Consider the following 18,469-nt stretch of genomic DNA (forward strand, 5'->3'; position numbering starts at 1 on the left):
AAGATAAGGGTTTAAAAAATATATATTGTCCTTTCAAAAAATAAAAATAAAATAAAATAACATATATATTGCCTTTTTAACCAACATTTCAGCCTTCCAGAGCAGAGTGAATCCTTTTTTTCCACAAAGCAAAACAATTAAACAACAACAACAACAAAATCTGATCCGGTGACTTCATTTTATCCTTCTCTTTTCTGCCAGGAGTAGAGGCAGAAAACATTTAATTTAATTTTTTAAAAGAAAGACAGGCAGCTGATGCAGAAAAGAAAAGGATTACTTTTTTTTTTTTTTGGGGGGGGGGGACTAGTGGCGACTCTGGTAGTTAATTTGCTAATCCTAATTATTAGTTTGCTATTCATGGTACCCTGGAAAGCTGGTTGGATTTGAAGTCTGGAGGCCATGAATAGAATCCCAGGTCAGACACTTAGCTTGATGACCACTGCAAGTCAATAAAACAAATGAAGAAAAAAGCAACTATATATATATATATATATATATATATATATATATATATATATATATAATATAAATTCACAGAAGAAAAAAGTGCTAAAGAAGAACCTAACAAATAGAATCATTTTATTATTAGCCTGTTTATTTAGAAGTAAAATCAGTAATAGCTAGAATTTACCTTGCACTTAAGGCTTTACAAGTATTTCTTTTGAGCTTCACAGTGACCCTGAAGGGAGGTGATATTATTCTCATTTTTACAAATGAAGAAATTGAGGCAGATATTGGTGAAGTGACTTGCCCAGGGTCACACAACATAGCAAGTGTCTGAGGCTAGTTTGACTTTATGACTCCATTTGGATTTTTTTTTTTTTTGCAAAGGTGGAAGTGGTTTGCTATTTCTTTCTCCAGCTCATTTTATAGATGAGGAAACTAAGGCAAATGAGGTTAAGTGACTTGCCCAGGGCCATACAGCTAATAGGTGTCTGAGGCTGGATTTGAATTCTGGTCTTTCTGATTCTACTGCATCACCTATCTGTTATGAAATTCAATAGCTCACATAAAACATATAAAAATAAATATTATTTGTATGCTTAAATATATAAATACAAATATAAATAATAATAGCGACAGATAATGATATATACATATATATAACATACTATAAAAACATTTTTTAAAGAAAGAAGGTATAGAAGTTAAATAGCTTTGGGGGCAGCTAAGTAGCTCAGTAGATAGAGCCAGGCTTAGAGACACAGGAGGTCCTGGGTTCAAATCTAGCCTCAGACCTTTCCAAGCTGTGTGATCCTGGGCAAGTCATTTAACCTTGAGTGCTTCAGATTTCTTTATCTGTCCAGTGAGCTGGAGAAGGAAAGAACAAACCCTATCCAGTAGCTTTGCCAAGAGAATCTCCAGTGGAGGCACAAAGAGTCAGACACGACTTTTCTTGACTGAACGATAACAGCTTATAGAAGTTTTTAGAAACCTCAAAGCACCACACACCAGCCATTTGTGCCTGTTTATTATAGTAACTATGGCGCTGCTCCTCTAGCCCCTGCCTCCTTCAGTATAGTGGGAAGCACTTAGCTCTGGACCCTCTGACCATTTCCTAGGACCCCTCCCTGTCTCTCCCGGGGAATGAGTGGGTAGGGACTGTACCCAGGGATTGCTGTTGGCTTCTGCCATCCCAGAGAGCTGCCAAATCAGTTCCGGCTCCACTGAGAACCTGACACCGGAGACTGAAACTGACACTTAAATCGGCTTGCTGGTCTCTCTGGGAGGAGTGCAGGGATTTGACTATGGATGGAGGCTCCGAGGATAGACAGCGAGTCTGCGCTCGGAAAAGCTACAGCTCCACGGTGTGGGGGAGTGGAGACTGCGGCTGAACTCACTGGATGGCTAGAAGAACCCCTTGGCCACTCATCTGTCAAATGGGGGAAGAGAGGAGGCTGAACTAGGGAGCCCTGAAGCTTGTATCCCACCACCGCAGCACGATGGAGTCCAGAGGCTAACTTTCTTGGCTCTTTCGCCTTGTCACAGCTGAATCACAGAACTTTGAGGCAGGTAGGGCTGCGGGGGGCCATCTAGAGCAAACCATCAGGACAGGGGAAACTAACAGGGGGCCACACAGTCTTTTCTTGAGCTTCTAGTGATTGCGACATTCTGTGGGGGCCGGAGAGGGCTTCCTCACTACCAAATTGTCACTATCTAAGCCATAAGATTAGGAACTGGAAGGATCATTTAATATAGGACCTCCTCAGTTTACTCAAGAGGAAACTGAGGCAAGGAGTGGTAACAGGTCTTGTTCAAAGTCCACGAGTCCAAAGGCGGGTACATCTAACCTCAGTTCTTCCAGGTTGGGGTTCCTCCTACTACAACTCCGCAGCCCCCTCCCCAAGAACCCCAAGGCACAGAGATGTGCGTGCACACAGCGCCCAAGGGTGGCCCGTAGCACGTGCATGAGACTAGTACAAGGCTCACACCTGCCCCCGAGAGTGCACACTCGCACACATGTACACAAGCATAGGCACTCGCAGCACTCCAGACCTGCTGGGGCTCCATCAAGCGCCCCCAAGTCCAAGGCCGTGGTCTGGTTCCTGGAGCCTCCAGCCCCGCTACCGTCCCTCCCTCGGCCCCTCCCCCTCACAGTCCTCCCGCCTCTCTATGGTATTGTGGCGGGCCAGCCGGGCCGCACCAGGGTGCTTTCTAGCCTGCTCGTCCTGTCTATGGCAGCGTCGCTTCCGGTGGCGGGAGCCGGGGCTGCGCACGCGGGAAAAGATCCTGATCCCGGAGCCCCCTCCCCCGCCCCCTGTGCCCGCCCGAGTCCACCAGTGTCCGTGTCCATGCCCCCTGGAGGAACCCGGAGTTGAGGAGGTAAGAGTATAGGAATCCGGGAGGGCGACAGCCATCCTGCGGAGTGGGGGAGGGGGCTTCCAGAGGGAGGGGGGTGGTAGAGGGGAGGGAAAAGAAAATAAGGGGGGGGAAGAGAGCGGCGGGAGTGGAGGAGACGAGAAAGGGGAACAGGGAGGATGGGAGACGGGCGGGGGGAGGGGCTACAGAGGCTGGGGGACTGGGAGGAGTGAAGAGGGGATCCCTAAGGGGAGGAGGTGTGCCAGGGAGAAGAGATGGGGCCATGGAGGAAGCTGGGAATCTTGGAGGTGGATGGGGGCACCAGGGGAATGGGCCGGAAGGGGACCCCGGCTCCCCGATGGCCTTGTAATTATTTCGACTGGGGGGTGATGAGCCGGTGAGGCTGGCTGCTGGGTGCCTAGTACTGTGAGGATTGATTTTCTCCTTTGGTGGTCTGTTTGGTTTCTGCCAGGCTGCTCCCCTTTCCTTGTGGAATTCTGTCCCGAGGCCCCAAAGACTAGGAGATATCTATCCATCCATTCATTTATCTGTGTCTTCTGTCTATGTGTTTATGTATGTATCTGTGTATGTATATGTGTATATATATATATATGTATATATTATATATCCAAGGGGAACAACCAGATGATGTGTATACAGTCATTTGCCTACCCTGTGGGTGAGGTGGTATCAGGCAGGGAGACAAGCAATACAATTATGAAAAGTATTTCTCGTTCTCAAGCAGTTTATATTCTCCTGGGGGAGGAGGAGGAGGGGCTAAAAGAACCAAGAAAGACTTCCTGTAGGAAGTGGCACTTCAAGGGAGCTTGATAGGAAGTAAAGAATTCTCACTCTTCGGCTCTGCAGGACCCCTGGGCAGTGTGTGTGTATGGGGGGTGGGGGGGGCGAGGTTGGGGAGGTGGGTAAGAAAAAGGGTTAGATCCTCCTTGGAACCTCAAGAAATCCAGGGCTTTGCCCCATCTCATGTGAGCCCCTCATTTGTTTCATGAGCTAAAGAGCATCAACTGACAGGTTCAGTTTTCTGATTCCCTTACCCCCTCAAAACCCTTGTTTTCCACCTTGTTCCTAGGATTTCAGTGAAATCTGCCTTCCTGGCACTGAGACCTCAGGGGTTCTAATCTCTTGTTTCCCTAAGCATAGGCACTCGAAGTACTCCAGACCTGCTAAGAGAATGGAGGCACCCTGGGCGGTATTCACCAAATATTTATTAAGTAACTACTGTGCATGTAACACCAATTTTCACTTGCCTTATCCCTCTAGCTCTTTCTTTGTCTTCAGATCCCACTAGACTTCTGTTGCCTCACTCGCCTTTTTGGGACCAGCGTCTCCCTTGAACTTCCTACTTAGTTTTCCACTGTCTGGTGCTTGGGCCAGCAGGGGCCAGGTCAGCATGGCAGAGACTTTGGAATTCAATGATATCTACCAGGAGGTGAAAGGTTCTATGGTAAGAAAGAATTGGCTTTTTAGTCAAAGTAGAGGGAGGATTGAAATGGCATGATACCCTCAGCAAGGAGGAGGGAGGAATAATCTCTTTCTTCAGGGTGGCTGGCACTCTTGATAGTTTTGTCTCGTGTATTTGTGGGTATTTTTTACTTTTCGTTTGATTTTAAACTAGCACTGTGCTGGTATGCTTGTGGGGAAGACATAGTGCTCTTAGAGCTTTTCTAGTTTAACCCCCTCTGTTTGCTGATGAAAAAAACTGAATGCCAGAAAGTGGAAATGCTTGTTCTAGTTCATCGTGGCAAAGCCAGAGCTAAAGCTGACTCTTACTCTGGGCCAATTTCTTACTGCCTCGTATTGCCTCAAATGTATCTACTATATGCCTTTGTTTTCTGGGCAGTTTGCCATCACCCATCATGGGTCTCAGGGTGACAGAAAGCCAGAACATGATTTATATTACTAGTCTTTGAATCCTTTGGTCCTTCTCTTCTGCAGAATGATGGTCGTCTTCGGTTGAGCCGCCAAGGAATAATCTTCAAGAATAGTAAGACAGGCAAAGTGGACAACATTCAGGCTGGGGAACTGACTGAAGGCATCTGGCGACGAGTAGCTCTGGGCCATGGCCTCAAGCTTCTTACGAAGAATGGCCACTTCTATAAGTATGATGGCTTCCGAGAATCGGTGAGATTTACTCTTCCTTCTACCACCTCCTCCTGTACCACAGCTGAGCTCATTCTTACTTAGTTAGCATGCCTCTTGTCTTGTGTTTTCTTGAATTCCTTACAGAGATACCAGTCTCTTTTCCTCCTTGTCATCCTGTAATTGTATAATTCCAGGGGCTATAGGGTAGTACTCTATGACCTCTTAGTGATACTTGGCCATCACTTTCCCTGTCTTTGATTTTAAGTGCATGTGAGTTTGTTAGATTGGTGTCTCCCCCCCCCCCCCATTTTGTCCTTGGTAGGTAAATCAGTCCCTTTTTTAAAAAATTAGTTTTTTCCCCCTCCCACATTCAATTTTCTCTCTCTACCCCTGGAGGAGGAGAAAAGAAAACCTTTATTTTCATTTTTAAACCCTTACCTTCTGTCTTAGAATCGATACTAAGTATTGGTTTCAAGGCAGAAAAGCAGTAAGAGCTAAACACTTGGGGTCAAGTAACTTGCCCAGGGTTGTACAGCTAAGAATTGTCACAACTAAACTCATGTCCTCCTGACTTTAGGCCTGGTGCCCTATCCACTGAGACTCCTGGCTTCCTGGCTGCCGTTCCCCCCCCCCCCCCCCCCATCTTTATACCAAATATGCATGGTCAAATAAAACAAATCCACATATTGACTGTGTCCAAAATAGGTATCTCATCTGTACTTTAAAATGATCAGCTCTCTGAAGCATGCTTTATCATTAACGTGGAATTGCATGGATCTGAGTTCTTAAAGCTTTCAAATAATTGTTGTTATTATGTAAAATGTTCTCATGGTTCTGCTTACTATGTATCATAAATCTTTCCAGGTTCCTTTAAAACTGTCTCCATCCTTTCTTCTAACATATTAATTCCGTTATATTCATGTACTGTAATTTGTTTAACCCTTCTTTAATTTCTTTATTATTTCTCCCTTCCACCCCCCCCACCCCACCCCCCACCCCCCCAAATAGCTGTTTTAGATAGATCTGTCTTTTTTTTCTTTCTTAGATCTCTCTGGAGTATAGCCCTAGCAGTACTGGGGCAAAGGGTTTAGTTGCTTTGGGGGTTTGGTTTCTCAGTGCTTTCCAGATTAGCTAGGCCAAGCATATATCCCATCTGCTGTACATTAATATGCCTGTTTTCTCACAGTCTCTCCAACATTAGTCATTTTCTTTTTTGGTCTACTTTCTCAATTTGATAGGTCTAAAGTGGAGCCTTAGGAGTTCCTTTAATTTGAATTTTTCAGGAGGCAGCTAAATGGCTTAGTGGATTGAGAACCAGATCTAGAGACAGGAGGTCGTCTAGGTACAAATCTGGCCTCAGATACTTCCTAGCTGTGTGATCCTGGGCAAGTCACTTAACCCCCATTGCCTAGCCCTTACCACTCTTCTGCTTTGGAACCAATACATAGAATTGATTCTAAGGTAGAAGGGTTTAAAAAAATAATTTGCACTTCTGTAATAATTACAATACAATACAATTACAAATAATAATAATTACAAATTTGTAACAATTTTTGACTCCAGCATAGCTGTTAATAACTTGAATTTCTTTCCTTGAAAATTGCCTACTTATGTCCTTTGACCATTTATTGTTTGGGGAATGGTACTTTGATAACCTAGCACCCTTACCTGTTTAGTATTTTTACACCTTAATCCCTGATAAGTGCTTTTTAATCCTCTGTCACTGGCTTCCCTGCTGGTTGAGGAAATGGATACCATCTCTTGACTCTGGGCATTTTCTTTCACTGTCCCCCATGCCTGGGATGCTCTGCCTCCTCATCTCCCTCCATATCCTGGCTTTCCTGGCTTACTTTACATTCCAACCAAAGTCCCATTTTTTTATGGGAGTCTTTCAAAATGTCTCTTAATTTTAGCGCCTTCCCTCTATTAGTTAGTTCCTCTTTGTCCTGTATATAGCTTTTATTTTTCCCTTTCATAAACACTAATTTTATCATTTTTTATCACAAATAGCACCAATGGGTTTTTCTCTTATCTATAATCGAAAAGATGAGAGCATAGAGGCTTATTTATCCTGTAACTGTGCTATCAATATAAGGCACTACATGGCATACAAAAGCAAAAGCAAAATAAGGTCATGCCAAATAAATGACACCTATATTTATTAGGGGCCTTAATCACTAAACAGTATGGTTAGAAAAACTACTAATTTTGTATAAATAACTAATTCAAAAGTACATTCAGTTTTCCATAATTTTATGATTCTTTAATTTTCTTTTATACCAAAATACAGAACTAGTGAAAATACCAATGTCACATATTATCTATTAAATAAAAAAGCTCTAACTGGATTTTCCCAACCTTATATGAAAAAGATAGTCTAGAAAAATTCAAGTATAAGAAGGTGAAAAATTATGTGATAAATTTGCAATAGTCTATTCCTGCAGATATATTGTATTTATTGGGTTTCCTGGATATTAGATTTGTTTGTTGTCTCCTTTGGAAGCATTCAAACTTCTTGAGGGCAGGGATTCTTTCCCCTCTTTATAATTCTGGTGCTTAGCACTGTGCCTAGAATATAGGAGACCCTTAAGATTTTTCTTTTTGAGTGGTTGATTATGAATTTGAATCCTTTCTTTATGTGTCTGGAATTGAGAAAAACTTTTAGCAGTAAAACTTGTTACAAAGAATTTATTTTTAGCCATCTATTTCCCTTTAAGTATAGTTGTATTGGTTTTATTTTATGACACAGCTAGTAAATAAGGCCAGATTTGAACTCAGGCTTGAACTCACTCCAGGTCCACTGCTCTATTCAGTGTACTCCCTGGATGCCTCTTTTATTCCTTGTTTGTTCGTGACCTCTTTCCCTACTCTTAGAGCTGAACTCTTCCCTAATCATTATTAGATATAAAAGGTAATCTATTCCTTCTCTAATTTATTTGTCTTAACGTCTTAAGTTATATATCCCTTTATGTATATCAGTATGTGGTGTGAGTTTTTGCTATACCAGTTTTCAGTTTTCCCAGCATTTTTTGTCACATTGTGAGTTCTTACTCCAATGGCTTAAGTCTTTGGTTTTTTAAGGCCTAGGCTGCTAGAGTGTTTGCTTTTTGTATGCTGCATACCCAATTTGTTCCACTAATTTTCCTCTCTATTTCTTTACCAGTACCAAATTTGTTTTGATTATTGCTTTGAGATGTTGCTTTAGATTTGGTACTAATGGCCCCTCTTCCACTTTTCCCCATTGTTTTCCTTGTAGTTCTTCACCTTTTATTCTTTTTTTTTAACTCTTACTTTCCATCTTAGAATCATTATTGTGTATTGGATCCAAGGCAAAGGAGTGGTAAAGGCTAGGCAATGGAGGTTAAAGGACTTGCTCAAGATCACACATCTAGGAAGTGTCTGAGGCCAGATTTGAACCTAGGACCTCCTATCTCTATGCCTGGCTCTCAATCCATTGAGCCACTCAGCTGCTCCTTCACCTTTTATTCTTATAGATTAATTTCATTGGATTTTTTTTTCTAGCTCTATAAAGTAATCCTTTGGTAGTTTGGTATGGCACGGAACAAATTGGGTTAGGTAGCATTGTCACCAGAATCACTTTGTACAGTTCTCCAGGGGCAAGGTCTTATTTATTTTATGACTGGAATACCTTTTTCCCATTATAGGTTGCTTTGGAGGTATGAGGATAAACGAGCTTTCTGGGCAGAGCATGTCAGGGAGGGACTAAGCTGGGCTCATTAGGTTCTTTCTCTTCCCTGCAGGAGTTTGAAAAACTGTCAGATTTCTTCAAATCACACTATCGGTTGGAGTTGGTAGAGAAGGACCTGTGTGTGAAGGGCTGGAATTGGGGAACAGTAAAGTTTGGTGGTGAGTCAAGGAAGAATTTTGAAATGGTGGGGGAATGTTTAGAAATTCCTATAGTTATATGATCTGCTTCAAATAGGTTTCAGAGCTTCTCTCTGTGACTGACTTTAACTCCTGACGCTCTTCCGCTTTCAGTCAGTTGGCCAGCAAGTATTGGCCTTGAGGGATCTGGGCACTTGGGTGATAAGAAAACTCAGAGATCTTTGCAGAGCTTACAGGGTTGCTTTTTTGTCCACAGGCCAGCTCCTGTCTTTCGATATTGGCGAACAACCAGTCTTTGAGATCCCTCTCAGTAATGTTTCCCAGTGCACCACAGGCAAGAATGAGGTGACACTAGAGTTTCACCAGAATGATGATGCTGAGGTCTCCCTCATGGAGGTGCGCTTCTATGTGCCACCCACTCAAGAGGATGGTGTTGACCCCGTTGAGGTGAGAGTTGGGGCTAGTGGTTCTTGGGCAGCTGGAGGACCATCTCATGGTAGCAGTCCAAGTAAGTAGGGAAGGTAAAATGGACTGGCAGCTGATTGTCAGTTTGCCCTTTCCCAGGCGTTTGCCCAGAATGTGCTTTCTAAGGCAGATGTGATCCAGGCTACTGGAGATGCCATCTGCATCTTCCGCGAGTTGCAGTGCTTGACACCCCGAGGCCGTTATGACATCCGTATCTACCCCACTTTCCTGCATCTTCATGGCAAGACCTTCGATTACAAAATCCCATATACTACCGTGTTGCGACTTTTCCTGCTACCTCATAAGGACCAGCGCCAAATGTTCTTTGTGGTGAGCTCTGGGACTGGGAGGAGAGGATTTTTCTCCATCTGAGGCTGGAGTTGGAGTTGGGTGGTCTGTGCTTTCTTTCTATCTGTCCCAGCTTGATGGAACCAGTCACCTTTAATTTGGCTTTCTCTCTGTCTCCTTTATCCCCACCAGATCAGTTTAGACCCTCCCATCAAGCAGGGCCAGACTCGCTATCACTTCCTGATCCTTCTTTTCTCCAAGGATGAGGATATCTCCCTGACCCTCAACATGAATGAGTAAGCCTGGGAGCCATGTGAGGGTTGCTCAAAGAGGGAAGGGAAGGGAGCTGTCTGATTGCTTGTGTTCTGTGGTCCTAGGGATGAGGTGGAGAAGCGTTTTGAGGGTCGTCTTACCAAGAACATGTCTGGGTCCCTCTATGAGATGGTCAGCCGTGTCATGAAAGCCTTAGTGAACCGCAAGATCACAGTGCCTGGCAACTTCCAAGGGTGAGATGCAATGATGGAGGGAAGGAGGGAGGGAGGGAAGCAGGACTTGTCTGCCTCCCAGCACTGGGTAGTCAGGAGGCCAAGGCTTGGGATGTGGCATTGATACTCTGTGACCTTGGGCAGGTCACTGCCTTGCTGAGCATCAGTTTATTTTTCTGTAATATACGAATAATGATACTGTGGCCACCTCATCAGATGGTTGTAACAGAAGAATGCTGTAAACTATCAAGTGCTATAGAATGGGAATGCTTATTGGTCTTGGCTGTAATGTCGTTGACTCCTATTGTCACCTGATACTGTGTCTCCCTTTTTCTCTGTTCCTATGAATAGTTCCATTGAATTAGTTGTCACCACGTTGACTCCCAAACAGTTGGTCATCATGGTATGTGCCAAATATTTTGCTCAGCCTGAGGGATGTAAAGGAAGACAAGAATGATCAACATCCTTGTCTACAAGGAGTTTACATTTTAATGGAGGATTGCAATAAGAATAATTGGGAGAGTAGTTAAATTAACCACAGGTTCCGAATAGTGTCATCTTTCCTTGTGAGCACGAGTCCTTTTTAAGTCTTGCCCTTTCTTGAATCTGTGTGATATCTGTCATTGACTTGAACCTTTCTCCTCTGTGCCAGGCACTCAGGGGCCCAGTGCATCACGTGTTCCTACAAAGCCAGCTCAGGATTGCTGTACCCACTGGAGCGAGGCTTCATCTATGTTCATAAGCCACCTGTGCACATCCGATTTGATGAGATCTCCTTTGTCAATTTTGCCCGTGGCACTACTACTACTCGCTCCTTTGACTTTGAAATTGAGACAAAGCAGGGTACACAGTATACTTTCAGCAGTATTGAAAGGTGAACACCCCCTTCCTTTATACTCGGATCGATATCCTTACCTTGACCCTAGCCCTTGTCCTGGTGTTGCTTCCAAATGTTCATGAGTCTAATCTCATTTATATGGGTGTCTCCTTCCTGGTACAAATGCATCCCATCCACATCTTTTCACAGTTCTTGTCCACTTTTCTTCCATAGACAGCCTGATAGAGATCTTATGAATACTTATGATGCAACAATCAGACTTTCCATCCCTTCTTGTTCTTCATATGTGATTTGGGCCACCTCATTTGTACATTTTCTTAGTGGTATCACTTAATCTGATTTCCTACATACCTGGTGTTACTGTGGCATGCTGCAGCCTACTTAGACCCCTCATTTGTCTCCTCTGCCCTTTGGATAATCCATAGTTTTCATTCTTTTGAGATCTTACTGTTACCTGACTAGAGCCTAGAGAAGAAGATGGACTTCTGTGGAAGGGAGCAGCTTGGGCTGTGGACTGTACATGTCCATTATGCATTGAAATATATGTACCTTTACAAGGTCTGGCCTAGCCAGACTCTGGAAGGGAAATTTTGAGTTACATGTGATAGTGAGTCCCAAGTGCCATAGAATGTGCCATTACCCCCTACTACTACTAGCCTTAGAAGGGGGAAAATGGTTCAGTAAAGACAGTAATATATAGAAAGGGTACTGAGGGGAAAAAGGGAAGAAAGGGCACTGGACTTAGAGTCAGTAGGCTTGAGTTCTAATTCTGGCTCTATAACCTATGTCACCTCTGGGACCGTGGGCTGGCAATTTCCTCCTCTCAGAAAGGAGGGGGGTCGCATTGATGATTTCTTAAAATCTTTCTGAACTCATAATTTTTATGATTCTCTGGCCTTCTTCCCTTGGTTTTCTAGCCAACCGTAATATCATTGTAACTTCTCTCCTTGTAGAGAGGAATATGGGAAGCTGTTTGACTTTGTGAATGCCAAGAAACTCAACATCAAAAACCGAGGATTGAAAGAGGTATTTGGATGGTTGGGCAGGCTGGGGTCATCTGCTGTCTTGATGTCTTTCGTGCTGGGGTAGGGGTGATGGTCAGTCTGGCAACTTTTTCATTCTTTCTTTTCTCCTTACCGTTTTATAGAAAAAAGAGGTGCGTGTGATCCCTCTCCCCTTTCTTCCTGGTGCAGGTTTCCTCAGCATGGCTATGGTTTAGCCCATTTAACCAAGCATGAACCCTCCATAGGACTGGAAGAGTCTTAGTCTTTTCTAACTCAGAGGACAGGAAGTGCTTGGGCCCTAGGCCCTGCATGTTCATTATGTGTGGAAATTTTAATGCTAGGTTCTCCTGAGAGCTGTTCACTTGGTCTTACTCACAAGCATGCTGGGAAATCTCTTGAGTGTGCTAGTGAGTGTAGGGGTTTTGGGGAGGTGAGGAACTGGCCCTTATTCTTCCCTCTTTTTCCAGGGCATTAATCCGAGCTACGATGAATATGCTGATTCAGATGAAGATCAGCATGATGCCTACCTGGAGAGGATGAAGGAAGAGGGCAAGATCCGTGAGGAGAATGCCAATGACAGCAGTGATGACTCAGGAGATGAAACCGGTGAGCCCCTTGGCTTGAGCAAGGGGAGTGAGCAACTGCTCTGCTGCACTTTGCAGGGGAAGGCCTGGGTCTGAGAATGAGGCCTGGTTGACCAGCATGCACTGATATACCCTGTTCAATTTTGCAGATGAATCTTTCAACCCTGGGGATGAGGAGGATGATGTCGCAGAGGAGTGAGTTTGGGCACTGCCAGCTGTAATTGAGACTGTGACTGTTGCTGTGGTCTCTGGGTTCCATAGATGTCTTGGGTTCTTTATCCTAATCTATAGCAAGTCACCAGTAGCACAGAGGGGCCTCATGTAGTTGGAGTTTTGGGTGGTAAGAAGGGACCAGTTATGTGGTTTTATTTGGGGAATTGGTTTCTGTGATTTCTATACATTTAGCAAATTTTGGCCTCTCTGTGGGCCTTAGCTTCTTATTCTTGAAAATGGAGCTGAAATAGTAAGTGGTCAATCTGTGAGGTCTCTTCTTCACTAAAGCCTATGGCTTGATGAAACCATGTCTACTATTGGGCTGAGTGTTAAGATTAGAGGTTGGGTTAGGTTTTCCTCTCCTATATCAGTTAATCTGGAAGAAAATGGATAGATTTTAAAGCTAGAAGAAACTTCATCTAGTCCAGCTTTCTCATTTTATCATTCGCTAACTGAGGCCTAAGGAGCCAGCTAGGTGAGGTTTCCCAAGGTCACATGGAGAGTAGGAGCCCAAGAATTGAAGGCTGTCAGTCCTACTGGCTGCTCAGATGTCCTGGTAGAGTCAGAGGTGGGGAGGGGAGATACCTTTTGGCTTCTCTCCCTCCCCCCTTTCCTTTCTAATCTCTCTCTTCCCATCAGGTTTGACAGCAATGCCTCTGCCAGCTCCTCCAGCAATGAGGGCGACAGTGACAGGGATGAAAAGAAGAAGAAACTGGCTAAGAAAGCTAAGATTGTCAAGGAACGAAAATCCCGGAAGAAGCCTGTGGAGGTGAGGACTCTCCTTCCAAATCTGACTGGTTCCAGCTGGGGAAGGAACATGAGAGGATCACTCCAGGCTCACCCTAGAACAGTGGTTCTCAACCTTTCTAATGCCATGACCCCACAATACAGTTCCTCATGTTGCGGTGACCCCAAACCAAAAAATTATTTTGGTAGCTACTTCCAAACTGTAATTTTGCTACAGTTATGATTCGGAATGTAAATACCTGATATGCATTATGTGTTCTCATTGCTACAAATTGAGAGCTTGAGAACTGCTGCCCTAGAAGCTGCTATCTATAGTTAAGAATGGAGGCAGATGGAAACTTGTCTTCTTGCAACCTCACATCCTTATAGTCGGGATTTGCTCGTGGGAAAAGACGTTTGTGTCAAACTCTTTATGTCCCAAAGGGAACTGACCTATCAGAAGGAAAGGGACTTGTTCTCCACAGTCTTCTCTTTTAGGGGTGTCTCTGTGGGACACCTGAGGGAGATGGTAACACTTGGGGCTTCAGGGTTAATGAATACACTTGTGCTTTCCCCTACTCATCTAGGGTAAGAAGGGCAAAGATCCAAATGCCCCCAAGAGGCCCATGTCTGCCTATATGTTGTGGCTTAATGCCAGTCGGGAAAAGATCAAGTCTGACCACCCGGGCATCAGCATCACTGATCTCTCTAAGAAAGCAGGAGAGATCTGGAAGGGGATGAGCAAAGAGAAGAAAGAGGTGAGAAGGGTGGCAGTTGTTTCCTGGGATGAGTGAGCTCTCTAGGAGGTCTGTGATGAGGGTGTTGGGAAGCTATTGGGTGGTTGAGGAGAGGAAGGAGATTTCATCCTGTGGATAGGGACTGGTTGCCTGTTGCTTATGTGTGTTTTTTGGTGGGATGGTAGGAATGGGACCGAAAGGCTGAGGAGGCCAAGAGAGAATATGAGAAGGCCATGAAAGAGTACAGTGAAGGAGGCCGAGCTGAGTCTTCTTACAGGAAGTAAGTATTGACTCTGGGCACTGGAAATCGGGTCTCCTGCTGTGGACAAACACTATGGTGAGGTCACTATGGCCTGCCAGGAAAGGGGGGAGGGGAACAGGTAGCAATCACTTGATTCAAGTAATGTGAAAGAGAGCAAATTAGGTTTGGCCCGAGAGCAGCACTGGGAGCAATGAGTGGAGGTTTCAGAGGTTGTTTGCCTCCATGAAAGTGACAAAAAACAATTAGATCTGTTGAGTGGGATGACTTTCCTCCTCATTGAAAGGTTTCAAAGGTTGGATGATGTTCCTAACACAGCCTTGATGCAGAGGGGATTGCTGTTTCACATTTCAACAAAATCAAATGCAGCACATATGCCTTCAGTCCCTTTTATATGTAGCACCTCTTATGTTGCTTTAATTTAAATTTAAAAAGTGATACTGGCCTTACTATCCTCAAGAGGTTTATATTCTACAAGGGGAGGCAGAATGTGGGCACATGGAATTATATGAGATTATGGAATATTTGGACAGACGATGGATCCAGAGTCTGTGCTCAAGGAAAATTGTGGGGCTGGGTGTGGCCCCTTCTGTCATCCCATCCAGGGTTGGGAGCTGGGATGGGTTGGGGGGATTTGAAGGAGAGTCTGGCAGGCTACATTGCCATTTGCTTGAGAGAACCTATTGTGTGAAATACTTAGGTGTTAGCAACCGGGAGACAGGGATAGTCTTGTCTGCCATCCTTGAAAGGGGTGATGGTATGAATGCCTAGCCCTTGGCTCCAAGGGTGACGAGTGGTAGGAGCTTCAAGTCTTAAGCCGTGTGCCCACAGGGATAAGTCCAAGAAGAAGAAGAAAGGAAAGGTGAAGATGGAGAAAAAGTCTACCCCTTCTAAAGGCTCATCTAAGTCTTCATCTAAACAACTGAGTGAGAGCTTCAAGAGCAGAGAATTTGTGTCCAGTGACGAGAGTTCTTCAGGCGAGAACAAGAGCAAAAAGAAGAGGAGGAGGAGTGAGGTTGGCACACTCGGGGCTTTTGTGCTGTCTGGGTGGTTGGTGGAGATTTAATGTGGGGACCTCTGGGAAAGACCTGGGCTGGAGCTTTCCCCACTGATGAAACTTCTTCAGAAGTAAGCCTTGAATCTCTGTACCAGGCCTTGTGCTTGGGATACAAAGAGACACAAAACTGCCCTTATCCTGAAAGCTGACACAGGAGAGAAAGCAGAGAAATAAGTATCTGGGCATATATAAGGGATCTGGTGATCTGAGGAGGGAAGGCCAGAGCAGTGGCAGGAGGGGAGAGGTCCCCTGCACAGGGTGGGATTTGAGCTGAAGAAAGTAAGGGAAATGAAGTGGTACAGGGGACAGTTATTCCAGGCCTACTGCCAGTCTGGGCCCAGAAGCAGCAAGGATATTGTCCTGTTGGTGGGGCTGTAGGGAGTTCAGCTGTGCTGGAACACAGTGGATGCAGAGAGAGAAAAGTCAGAGAAGATTGGAAATGGGGGAAGGGGCTAGGCTATGAAGGGCTTTAAATGTCAGAACAGCAGAGTTGGAATCTGATCTTGGAGCTCATTGAGTTGGGAACACATGGTCACCTTGGCAGCTGTATGGAGGATGGACTGATGATGAGAATGGTGGGAAATTCAGATACTTTGAGGAGCCTTGTGGGGGAGGGAGGGAAGGGAAGATGAAGAGTTCTTTTTTATATTGTTGAGTTTGAGCTGCTTGCATCCTGTTGGAGATGTCCAGAAGGCACCTGGTGATGAGATTAGCCCAGGAAAGAGATTAGGGCTCATATATAGAGGGCAATTAGGAGGTACAGTAGATAGAGTGCTAGATTAGTAGTCAGCCAGACTCCTGAGTTCAAATGTGACTGCAAACATTTACTTGATATGTGACCCCAGGCAAGCCATTTAACCCTGTCTGCCTCAATTTCCTCATCTGTCTAATGAGCTGGAGAAGGAAAAGGAAAAAAGGTAAACCCTTCCAGTGTCTGTGCCAAGAAAACCCAAAAGGAAGGGCCATGAAAAGTTGGATGTGACAGAAGAATGACTAAACAACAAAATAGAGATTTGGAAAATTTTTCCTTAGAGCAGTGATGGCGAACCTATGATATGGATAACAAAGATGGCACATAGCCCTCTGTGAGCACATGGTCACCCCGCTCCCCCCCCAGTTTCTTACTACAATGGCAGAGGGACTCAGGTGGAGCTGCTCCCCTCCCCACCTCCATTGTCTGATGACTTTTTTTTCACATCACCTGCCCCTCTGGCATGGCACTCAGTCTGGGTGGTGGAGTGGGGTGGGGTGGGCTAGAGGTGGGGCCTAAAAGGTTCACCATCACTGCCCTAGAGGAACAATCAGTCATTTAAAATTTATTATACGCCTACCATGTGCCAGGCACTGTGCTTAAGAACTGGGGATACAAATATGGGGAAAAGACATTTCCCTGCCTTCAATACATATACAATATATAGAAGGCTGAAGTGGAAGGGTGAGAAGGTGGAGGGAAAGGGAATGATGGGAAAGTCAGAGAAGTCCCAGAGTTGTGCAGCCAAGTAGAGAAAATGCCATGTTCTGACCTGAACTCCCTCCTTACATGGAAGTTTCTGAGTTCCTGGCCCCACCCTCTAGTAGGATGAGGAAGTGAACAAGGAAGGGCAACATGTCGGGATTTAAGGATTTGACTTTCATGTGTAGTTAAGGTGGAGTAGAGGATGTCACGGGAATTCAGTGACTTGAGAACTTCAACAAGATATTTGCTCTAGTCTCCTATTGTGTGGTGAGAGTCTGTGTCCAGAGGTTAGGACTGGAAGTGGTAAGGGTTCTCCATTGGGAAGGCTGAATTGGGCTGTGGCATTTGGAAGAAGTAATGATTTGGGCAACTGGGTTTGTAAACCTTGTTCCCCCAGGATTCTGAAGAGGAGGAGGAACTGGCCAGCACCCCACCCAGCTCAGAAGAATCAGGATCCGGGTCAGATGAGGAGTAGAGAAGCAGCATCTTCTCTGCTGTCCCTTGTCACCTTTCCACCTCCCCATTTCCAGTTTCCATCCATCTCCTTTTACCAGCAGCCCCTGAATTGGGGAATCATCCCTGGACTTAGCTCGCAGTGCAGCCCTCCTTGGTTTATGGACTTCAGTGACTGGGCAGGGAGGGTTTTTTCTGCTTCACAGGGATGACTCAGTTGAGTTTGGGAAGAAGGTACAAGTTGGAGTGCAGGTTACGTGGGACCTAAAATCTTCACCCATGTTTTCTTCTCCACAGTACTGCCAGCTGATCCCTTCTCTGTCCCTTGGCAACTCATGGGAAGCTGCAGCAGGGGCCACACACAGGGTCAGCCTTGTAGCCCCTTGCTGGGGCCTATTTCTATTTTGTATTTCTGGTCAGTGGAAGTCACAAAAAAAGATTTAATAAAAGCAGAGTGACTTTAGACTCCATGTTCAAATGGACCTCTTCGACCCCACTTGTCCTCTCACTCAGGATATTGCTACACCAGCTGAAGTGACAGGCTCCTCCATCCCTATTGGGTGGGTACTTCATGGCTGGGAATCTTGTCTTCAGGTATATTCCTTTCATTTCCTTGCCAGTGATTATTTTCACTTTCTGCTCTCGGATGAGCCACCTGAGAATTGGGAAGTGGGCATTGATTTGATTAGGAAGGATTGTCCTACCATCCTGCTCCATTATCTAGGCTGTATTTGAGCCTCTTGACTCCATATGCAATCACCTGTGAGCCACACTAGTCTCCAGGCATGGGATGATTAAATCAGGATTGAGTGGCCTCCTGTAACCTGGGCTGAAGAAACCTAAGCCTGAAGAGGTGTACCCAAAGGTACAATCATTGTTAGAGGAGGAAGAGGATGCAAAATACTGTTTTTGGGAAAGCTGATGGGGGGTGTATTATGTCATCAGATATTGAATCCGAGAGGCAACATAGAATGGTGGATAAGAGAGCTGCGCCTGCTGCCAGCAAGATCTGGGTTCTATTTCTACCTCTAGCATTGATGGCAAACCTATAGGACACATGCCAAAGATGGCACACACAAGCCTCTGTGGTCACCCAAGCCCAGCCCTACCCCCAAATGCAAGGGGTAAAGCACTGGTTGTCTGAGCCACATCCCCT

The 18,469-nt window shown here is 45.0% G+C and overlaps 1 protein-coding gene across 2 annotated transcripts; it reads left to right on the forward strand.

The window, feature by feature from the left end:
• The first annotated feature begins 1,603 nt into the window (after window positions 1–1,603).
• On the forward strand, window positions 1,604–17,776 carry SSRP1 (structure specific recognition protein 1). 2 transcript variants are annotated; one of them, XM_001376201.4, is made up of 17 exons: window positions 1,604–2,823; window positions 4,099–4,264; window positions 4,756–4,941; window positions 8,664–8,769; window positions 9,005–9,195; window positions 9,313–9,543; window positions 9,694–9,797; window positions 9,879–10,007; window positions 10,639–10,860; window positions 11,778–11,850; window positions 12,296–12,434; window positions 12,562–12,607; window positions 13,265–13,394; window positions 13,939–14,109; window positions 14,274–14,368; window positions 15,179–15,362; window positions 17,258–17,776. In XM_001376201.4, the coding sequence occupies exons 2-17, from the start codon at window positions 4,211–4,213 to the stop codon at window positions 17,333–17,335; spliced, it is 2,139 nt and encodes a 712-aa protein (XP_001376238.1). In that variant the 5' UTR covers window positions 1,604–2,823; window positions 4,099–4,210; the 3' UTR covers window positions 17,336–17,776. The 2 variants fall into 2 exon arrangements, with proteins under 2 accessions (XP_001376238.1, XP_056657716.1); XM_056801738.1 differs by having other exon boundaries at window positions 2,680–2,823; window positions 4,081–4,264.
• Window positions 17,777–18,469: the final 693 nt, after the last annotated feature.

This window comes from Monodelphis domestica, chromosome 6, assembly GCF_027887165.1.
Source record: "Monodelphis domestica isolate mMonDom1 chromosome 6, mMonDom1.pri, whole genome shotgun sequence".
In the NCBI taxonomy this organism is placed as follows: domain Eukaryota; kingdom Metazoa; phylum Chordata; class Mammalia; order Didelphimorphia; family Didelphidae; genus Monodelphis; species Monodelphis domestica.